The sequence below is a fragment of the Calidris pugnax genome, unplaced genomic scaffold, assembly GCF_001431845.1.
Source record: "Calidris pugnax isolate Ruff unplaced genomic scaffold, ASM143184v1 scaffold298, whole genome shotgun sequence".
Classification (NCBI taxonomy): Eukaryota; Metazoa; Chordata; class Aves; order Charadriiformes; family Scolopacidae; genus Calidris; species Calidris pugnax.
Window position 1 is genome coordinate 1,624,336 of NW_015091152.1, and position 9,918 is coordinate 1,634,253.

At 44.4% G+C, this 9,918-nt stretch overlaps 1 protein-coding gene across 1 annotated transcript in view; it reads left to right on the plus strand.

Annotated features, from left to right (window-relative positions):
- Window positions 1-817: 817 nt before the first annotated feature.
- Window positions 818-9,918, plus strand: part of MRPS35 (mitochondrial ribosomal protein S35) — a 34,706-nt gene continuing 25,605 nt past the window's right edge. The window contains exons 1-5 of the mRNA XM_014959277.1: window positions 818-1,082; window positions 3,368-3,411; window positions 4,634-4,801; window positions 5,195-5,255; window positions 9,094-9,233. Coding sequence (XP_014814763.1) covers window positions 938-1,082; window positions 3,368-3,411; window positions 4,634-4,801; window positions 5,195-5,255; window positions 9,094-9,233 — 558 coding nt within the window. The 5' untranslated portion in view covers window positions 818-937. The remainder of the gene's footprint in view (window positions 1,083-3,367; window positions 3,412-4,633; window positions 4,802-5,194; window positions 5,256-9,093; window positions 9,234-9,918) is intronic.

Below are 9,918 nucleotides of genomic sequence, written 5' to 3' on the forward strand. Positions count from 1 at the left end.
CAAGGTAAAATGGGCACAAGCTGGAACACTGGAAATTCCATCTGAACAGGAGGAAAAGCTCCTTTACTTCGAGGGTGACAGAGCGCTGAACAGGCTGCCCAGAGAGTTGTTGGAGTCTCCTTCTCTGGCGATACTCAAAATGCACCTGGATGTGTTCCTGTCCAGCCTGCTCCTGGTGAGCCTGCTTTGGCAGGAGGGTTGGACTAGATGATCTCCAAAGGTCCCTTCCAACCGGTACCATTCTGTGAAAGACAGAAACTCTTGAGGGTGGCAAGAGATACAAGTCCATTGCTACAAAATCCTCCAACACCTGCACGTAACTGGTTCAGAGAAGCAGGAAGAAATGCTTAAGAAAAGCAGCATCTGACCCAGATTTATAGACATGGCAGCATTATCATTTTGTTACCATATGACAGGGCTGAACCCATTCGCTTTTTGCTGGAGAACTCCACAGAGCTTCGCTTACAGGGGTTGCTGAAAAGAGCCTGTCCCTGTTCTGGGGATACGAAGAGCACATGGGGACTGACAAATTATATTTTTCACTTGTGACAGGAAGGCATGGGCTTCGGGAAAAGGCCACTGTTAGAAATCCCCATGCCAGCCCTCAGACCCCGGACCACAGCCCGGCCGCGCTCCCACTGCCCCCTCAGGAGCCACAGGCCCTAAGATGGCGGCAGCTGGACGCAGGCGCAAGGCACGTTCTGAGGCGCGATCCCGCGCCGCTCATCCGCTCCTCCCTCGCCCTCCGCCCCTCTCCCCGGCACCGGTAAGATCACTGCCGGCATTTTGTGCCGCCCCTCCGTCGGCTCCGCACTTCCTCTCCCACTTGTGGGCGGGGAGCCGCGACCCTTCGCTTTTCCGACTGGCTTGGCCCGAGCCGGCTGCCGTCCCGCCGGGAGGGTGGGAGGAGGAGGCTGCGCGCGGGCGGGCCGGGAAGATGGCGCCGGTCGGCGGAGTGGCGCTGGCCGGGGCGGGTTATTGGGGTGTGCTCTCCCGGTGCTGCGGTAGGGTCGTGGCGGCTCCCGTCGTCGGGGCCGCGGCTTACTCCTCCGTGCCTGCGGTGGAAGGCCAGCAGAGGGAAGGTGAGCGAGGCCCTGCGGTGGTGGCGGGGGGCAGATGGGCAGCCATGCGGGGGCGAGGGGCTGAGGGCTCGGGCTGCCCCTGTTTCCCGGTTGGTGGGGCCTGGGGGCGGGCGGGGAGCTCGGGCCCGTGTTCCTCCTCCTGTCCCGGCTACAGGCGGCTCTGAAAAGCATGCTTTGTTTTGTAACTGTTTGCCGGAGAGCTTTTATAGAGATATCGAGGTGCTGGAGCGGGTGCAGAGGAGGGCAACGAAGCTGGTGAAGGGCCTGGAAGACAAATCATATGAGGAACGGCTGAGGGAGCTAGGACTTTTTAGTATGAGGAAGAGGAGGCTGAGGGGAGACCTCATCACTCTCTACAGCTACTTGAAAGGCCACTGTAGAGAGGTTGGTGCTGGTCTCTTCTCACAGGTAATTAACGACAGAACAAGAGGGAATGGCTTCCAGCTCCAACAGGGTAGGTTTAGACTGAACATTAGGAAGGAATTTTTCACAGAAGGAGTGGTCGGGCATTGGAACAGGCTGCCCAGGGAGGGGGTGGAGTCCCCATCCCTGGATGTGTTTAAGGGACGTTTAGATGGGGCACTGAGGGACAATGGTGTAGGGGAGGACTTTGTAGAGTAGGGTAGATGGTTGGACTCGATGATCCCAAGGGTCTCTTCCAACCTGAATGATTGATTCTATGATTTTGGTAATAATAGTAACAATAATAAACTTTACGGTGTAGGATACAGATTCTAGCAGCATAAGCGTTGTGAACAGGCTGAAGGAAAGTGGTGAGCAAATGGGTGTTTTACTTGAGGGATTCTCAACTCGGGATTACAGCGGTTCAGTAGACTTGCCTGGTTTTAGGTATTCCAAATGAGAATTTCAGCGTTTCCTAAGGGATGCACACTGCTGCCAAGCATTTGATGTTGGGCGCTCGTGTTAAACATTTCATGTCTTGCCTGGCTTCAAGCCGAGCTGTTCAGGCTGTTCCAAGTGCAAACAGAAAATGTAGGCTTGTACCAACATTCTTCCAAAGGCTGGGTGGGCATTTCTCATCTTACACGTTCAGGAGCAGGCTAGGTTGCTTCAAAGGGCCTTTAAGTGATGTCTGATACTGCGGCCTGTGGCAGGAGTAAAAGGTGCCCTGTCTGGAAATTACCAATGTTTGTAACAGAAATAGTAAGGTTGGTCTGAATTAAGTGTGTCTGGTTTTGAAAGTACCACAAAAATGGCAGATCAAGGGATAAAAGAATGCTGTTGCCGCGCCCGATACATATTCTTCAGTTTAAATTTTTATATAGCAAGAAGAGGCACAGAATTATATCTGTAAAATATTTAGATAAGGAACCCAAAGAACTGTGAAATTCACAAGTTTTTTTCAAGGCTTATGTGGGGTAGGGTTGTAAGACAAATGAATGAGGTTAATAAATCTCTGTTTAGATTGAAAATCAGGTGGTGTTTGCTATCTTTATGCATCCCTAAGTCCCTTACCACAACCCCAGGAGAAGTCAGTTGGCTAAAAAGTGGAGCTAAATGGTGGCTCAGGCATGCTAAAAGGGAGTAAACTCATTCACTTTCTGTTGCAGTTTTGCTGGGACCGCTCAACAAACCAGATAAATATGGTAGAATGGCAAATCCATTGGTTTGTTCCTCATCCTCAGCTTAAGATCAAAAAGAGCTTGATATGCTAAGTTTTTATACAGGGGTTAAATGAGCTTGAGAGCGGCACAGAACAGGGTGTGAAGATGTGCTGGCAGAAGGAAGGGATGGAGCCATGGGATTCTCCTATTGGTAATGAACTGTTAGGTTTAGCTGTCCTGTTCTGCTGGTGGAGAGTGATTTGTGACTTAACAGGCACGTGGGACAGAAAAGCAAGCACAGTAAAGAAGGCAATAGTCTACTTTCACTTATCTCACTTTTCTTTCCCCCTGTATCAGACTGGAATAAATGATGCTAGAAAAATGCATTTAGGCATGTAACAACTAAATTATTGTTAACATGTTACTAGGGAAGACCCAGGCAAAATAGCTTCCAAGCTCTTTTTTATCTTAAGTCTCAAAAAATAAATGCAGTCTGCAGTATCTAACTTTCCCCTTCTTCCATGTAAAGACTGGGAAGTATTAGTGTATATTGTCCTTGTAAAAGAAAAAAAAGCATACAGGATTGTGCTGCATTGTTTGGTGGTTGTTTTTTTTTTTTTTTCAAGCATACAGGATTATGCTGCATTGTTTGTTTGGTTGGTTTTTTTTTCCACAAAACCATATAATAGTTTGTATTGAAAATGTTTCTTTTTCTTTCAGCTTCAACAAGGAGAAGAGGCAGGGCACCACAGTTTGTAAGATCAGTAAGTACTGAAACCATTTGCAGTTAATTCAGAGGTGTTTGAAAAAGTTACCTAAGATATTTGTCTTAACAGTTTGTACAGGAACCCTTTCTGCAGTCAGAACCCGGTGAAACAATCCACTATGACTATTTCTGAACCAGGACCTGGCTTCTTTAATCTCCCAGCTCTTTTCAATCTGTATTCACATAAAGGCAAACACATTAACAACAACAAGTTAACAGTTAGCTTCTATTAAAACCATGTACTGCAGGTAGAGCAACTTAACATGTCTGTTTTTATTTTAAATGCAATTTTAATGTTTTCATTATGAGTCTACAGGATTTGTAGTGGTTGCACTCTGGTGCAATGAAAAAAAACTGATTTTGTGCATAACGGAAATTGTTCTTGGCACAGTGGAATGTACTGGTATCTGAACATTTAATCACTGAAAATTTTCTTATTTATTCTATACATACATTTCAAAAGTAGTGTGTTATATGTTCTGATTTTTAAAGGCAAATAGTAAAAATGAACCTGGCATGTATTAAATTTTTGTTTAACTTCTAAGAGCAATATTTAATGATACATCAAAGCAACCAGACCAGGTGCTTATATCCATTTGTCTTTTACCCTTCTAAATTAAAAATTAAGGTTTTGGGGAAATAAACAATGAGTTGTCTTTTTATTTATTTTTTTCATTTAAGAGCATTTGACTGACACCTTCATTAGTTATTGGAGGATATAAGCTATTTTTGCAATACCGTATTACATCATTCCTATACTGGAATTTATATAGCAAGTAATTTCAGAGTTACTAATAGGTATTTCTTTTAATATGAACTTGTCCAGACTTTCAGAATTCCAGAATTTTATAACTCATTTTCTAGCCCCCCACAAAATGCTTAGGCACTTTAGGAAATAGTTTGCCATTAAATATAGGTTTGAGTCCCCTTCCTCCCCGTGCTGATTTATCACAACACAAGAAGATGGGGTAAGTGCTTCTTTCTAAGTATTTCTGAAATCAAATGCAGTTGAAGATTAGGAAAGGCCTGCTACCCAAGCTTTGAGAGGCTATCTTTTAAAAATTCCTTTAAAAATGAGCACTAACTTTTGATGTAAAGGTGCCTCGAAATTTCCAGCTTTGGGAATTTATTCCTGAAATAACTTGTTGTGCGTGTGCTCCTGCTTTGTCTTCCAAAACAGCTTATGTCCCATTAAACTTCTACAATTTTCAATTTATTAGCAGGCACCTCCCAGAACTGAGAGGATGGCTGTTGATCAGGACTGGACCAGCGTATATCCAACAGCAGCTGTGTTTAAACCTGGCTCTGTGCCTCTCCCAATTCGAATGGGTTACCCAGTGAAGAGAGGGGTACCTCCAGCAAAAGAAGGCAACTTGGAACTTATGAAGGTAAGACACATGCAGTGGGTTTGTGGTAACTTTTAAAATTATTATTCACTAAGACTGCACTGCTTTGATTGGAATATTTGTATTGGGTACTGTTTTCTGTTATTAAGTAGGATAATTATTTAATTTCTAAATGAAATGGTAACAAATGCAAATGCTGGTAACAAACCAAATGAGGAGATTTTTTAGGACTATCATGCCTGTGACTTTTGTAATGGGACTAACTTAAGTCTTTTGCTAAATCAGACTTAAATAGAGTTGTCAAAGCTGAACTTTTTGTTAAGCATGTTGTACTGCCTTAGCACATTAAAAGTGTAATCAGATTTCTGTAATGCCTCTTTACTTACGAACAGACAAGACATTGTTATTTGGTAACTCTTAATATGCCTGTTTCAGATTCCCAATTTTTTGCATCTTACTCCTCCTGCAATCAAGAAACACTGTGCAGCTCTTAAAGGTGAGGGGGTTTTTGTTTGTTTTCTTTTTTCTGTTTTTAAAAACCATCTATTGAAATTTTAAGACAATACACAATGTAACTGTGTGTGATGAGGTAGAAAGTGAGATGTGGTCCACCTCTGAAGCTGTTTTTTTGTCAGGCTTTGGCTAGTATCATATGCTTTCTTGTTGCTGCATGGAGTCATACAGGTGGTAGGCAGATATGTCTTCCGAGGTTTCCAGCACACCAGTAAGAAGTTAATTTTACCTTTCCATTAGGCCCTGCTTATACTGGAGAATTTATACTTTAGTGTCTTAAGACAGATGAGTGATGAATGTGACTCAGTTCTCAGAAGATTATCTGTGATTAAACCAGGGTCCAATCAGTAGCCATTCCTGCATTAATTTATTTTTTTTAAATGCTATTAATAAATTAAACTTTCTGAGAGCAAGGTCTGCTGGGGAGACACAGTGTCTAATGAAGACCAAGAGCGTCTCTGCCAGCCAGCAAGCCAAGAAGGAGAACATAACGAAGAGGTTAACCCGAAGAGAAGTGGAGGTGCAAGGGGACTGGGAGGAGATGGAATCATAGAACCATTTAGATTGGAAGACTCTTAAGATCATCAAGTCCAACTATTAACCAAACGCCACCAAGTCCACCACTAAACCATGTCCTGAAGCACCGTGTCTACACATATCTCCAGGAGTGGTGACTCAACCACTTCCCTGGGCCATTCCAATATTTGCAAACCATTTTGTTGAAGAAAGTTTTCCTCATATCCAATCTAAACCTTTGCTGGCACAACTTGAGGCTGTTTTCTCTCATCCTATCACTTGTTACTTGGGAAAAGAGACCAACACCCACCGCACTACAGCCTCCTTTCAGGTAGCTGTAGAGAGTGGTAAGGTCTCCCCTCAGCCTGGATGATAAGAGGCTGGTCTTGAGTTGCCTGTATGCAAATGCACGCAGCATAGGAAACAGGAGGAAGCAGAAGCAGGGAGGTGATTATGCCCCTGTACTCAGCACTGGGGAGGCCACACCTCGAGTGTTGTGTCCAGTTCTGGGCACCTCAATACAAGAGAGATCTGGAGGTGCTGGAGCGAGTGCAGAGGAGGGCAACGAAACTAGTGAAGGGCCTGGAAGACAAATCATATGAGGAACGGCTGAGGGAGCTGGGACTGTTTTGTTTGAGGAAGAGGAGGCTGAGGGGAGACCTCATCACTCTCTACAACTACTTGAAAAGCCACTGTAGAGAGGTTGGTGCTGGTCTCTTCTCACAGGTAATTAGTGACAGAACGAGAGGGAACGGCTTCAAGCTCCAACAGGGGAGGTTTAGACTGAACATTAGGAAAGAATTTTTCACAGAGAGAGTGGTCGGGCATTGGAACAGGCTGCCCAGGGAGGGGGTGGAGTCCCCATCCCTGGCTGTGTTTAAGGGATGTTTCGATGGGGCACTGAGGGATATGGTGTAGGGGAGGACTTTGTAGAGTAGGGGAGATGGTTGGACTCGATGATCCCAAGGGTCTCTTCCAACCTGAACAATTCTATGATTCTATGAATTAGAAGTCTGAGGAGTCAGAGAAATGCAGAGTGAAAGACTGTATGGTTGAGGTACAGGCAGGGATGATGTGGAGAAGGAGCTGTACCCAAAAGAATAGCTCAGCTGCACATCTTTGAGATGAGATGCGTAGCAAGCTGGTTAAGAATTTGAGAGTTGGGATTAGAGGGGAAGCTGGAAAGAATGTCTTGGTGGCATCTGCCACAGACTGCCTGGTTAAGAAAAGGAAGTGAGTGAACAGCTGAAAAAGCCTCACAGCTGCATGCTTTGGGTTTAATGGGGAACTGCAGACTTCTCAACATCTGTTGGAAGGGTAACAGGATGGGATGGAAGCAATCTAGGAGATTTCTGGAGTGTGTCTTTTGATGCAGATACGGGGCAAACTGTCTATGGAAGGTTTTGTGTGTGTTCCTTGCAAGTATGGAAGAACTGGTTGGAGATGTCAAGGTTGCTGGCAGACTTGGTTGTGGAGTTTAAGATCTTGAGAGAAGTCAGGAAGGCAAAGTAGTGTATCAAAGGCAATTTCTCAATACAGACAATTAACAAGTTGACTAGGAGACATGCTCTGTTAGATTTGTTGTTTAGAAACAAGGAAGAACTGATCAAGCCTGTGAAGGTTTGGGGCATCCTTGGTAACAGTGATCATGAAAATGTGGTGTTTAAAATCCTGAGAGAAGTGACCAAGACAGACAGTGGAACTACAGTCTGGCTGAGCAGATTTTTCAGTAAACCAAAAACTGCTCTCCTGAAGTCCAATTTCACCTGGGGAGCATGAGAGCTGGCCCATGAGAGCTGGTGGATGTTTAAGTTCAGCAGCCCTAAAAGAGCAAGAGAGTGGCCCATGAGAGCTGGTGGATGTTTAAGTTCAGCAGCCCTAAAAGAGCAAGAATGGTCCATTCCAGCGTGCGAAAGTTAAGCAGGTATGGCAGAAGGACAGCATGGGTGGGCAGGGAACTCCTGAGTGACCTGAGATGCAAAAAGTGGAAGCAGGTAAAGACTGTTAGGAGGAACAGGAGATTTTTGCCTGACCATCTTCAAGAAGGGTAAGAAAGAAGATGCAGAGAACTGCAGGTCAGTCAGCCTCACCACATTCCCCGCAAGATTATGAAGCAAACCTTTCTTTGCATGCTTGGAAATGGCTTCCAAACATGCTATATATCACCTTGGATAACTGTAGAGAGCACAACCTCAGCAGGTCTTCAGATGATAATGAATTGGGCAGGAACAAGTGACACACTGGAGAGCAGAGCTGCCGTTCAGGGGGATGTCAACAGGTATGAAAAAATAAAACCTGCAAGGACCCTCATGAAGTTAGACAAAGGCAACTGCAGAGTCCTTCATCTGGGGTGGAATGACCCATGCAGTAGTACAAGCATGGGGTCAGAGGGGCAAAAGGCTAGAAAGAAGCTTTGCAGAAAAGGTCATGTGGAGCCTGGTGGGTATGTGAAGGTTGAACCCGAGTCAGCAGTGTGCCCTTGTGGCAAGGAAGGCTAACTGCATACTGGGTTGTGGTAACGAGAGTGGAGCCACAGGAATGCAGTACATTAATTCTTTTCCTTCTACTGAGTACTGCATCTAGTTCTGGGGCCCCCAGCACAAGAAATACATGGACCTTTTAGAGGAGGGCCACACAAATGGTCAGAGGGCTGGAACACCTCTCCTGTGAATAAAGGCTGAGAAAGTTAGGCTTGTTCAACCTGGAGAAGAGAAGGCTCCAGAGGGACGTTCTTGTCACCTTTTAGTGTGTAAAGGGGGCTTACAAGAAAGTTGGGGAGAGAGTTTTTACCAAAGCCTCTAGGAACAGGACAAGGGGCAACGGTTTAAAACTGGAAGAGGGTAGATACTTCGATTGGCCATAAAGAAGACTTTTTATTTATGATGGGGTGGTGATATACTGGAAGAGCTTGCCCAGAGAAGCTGTGGATGCCCCATCATTGGACGTATTCAAGGTCAAGTTAGATGGGGCTTTGAGCAGTGTGATCTAATGAAAGATGTCCATGTCTGTAGCAAGGCAGTTGGACTAGGTGATCTTTGAAGGTTTGTTCCAGCCCAAACCATTGTGATTCTGTTTGGCAATGAGCCTGCATCTGGAGGACTGTATTCTGTTCTGGGGAACCCAGTAGAAAAAACATATTGAAGTACTAGGTCTAGCAGAGACCCTGCTGTTATCTAAATGAGTATGGTTTCTATAAATAGTACTTTTAAAAAGATATATTGCAGTAAGTTTGGGGAAAAAAAAAAAAACAAACCAAGACACAAACCAACAGATATTACTTGGAATGCTTTTTCTTTATTGTACAGATTTCTGCACTGAATGGCCAAGTGCCTTGGACAGTGATGAGAAATGTGAACAGCATTTTCCTATTGAAATTGAAACCATAGATTATGTTTCTTCAGGGACATCTATTCGTAATCCCAAAGCAAGAGTGGTGACTTTAAGAGTAAGTAGTATTTTTGGTAAACAGCCTTTCTTTCAAAAACCCAAATGCTTGGCTTTCATTTCAATACATGTGCAAGTATGATGTGTTATAAGGAAATGAAAGAAATAGTTTACTGAATGTATGAATAAAAAGCAGTGGGTTTCTTTCAGTATATTGCAGCATGTTGGAAGTGAGGTTATGGATGTGTATTTAAAAATGAGCACTAAGCTCTGATATAAACAAAATATCATCTGAAGAATCTACCTATGGAAAAGGCGGTAAGTACCATTGTACCCAATGTCTTGGTTAGACTCTTTCGTTGCTAATTTATGGACCCTGAAAGTGCACAAGTATTGAAAGATAGGTCATAGGAATGTGGCACTATTAAGTATCGAGTTGATAGGCTTCCAGGCAACAGTGTGTATACAGTAGGAGCAGCAGCCTTCTGGTCAAAGGACCATGGGATACTTGAGGTTGGAAGGGAGCTCAGGAGTTTTCCAGTCTGACCTTCTGCTCAAAGCAGGGTAGGTGTGAGATCAGACCAGGTTACTTGGGACTTTATCCACCTGGGTCTTGAAAACCTTCAGGGCTGGAGATGTCCAGGAGTGGTCGTACCCCAATGGTAGTACAGTTAGGGTTGTACTGTGGCTTTTCAACATGCCTTTTGAGATGAAATTTGAGCCTATCTTAAGAGCAGCAGCAGCAA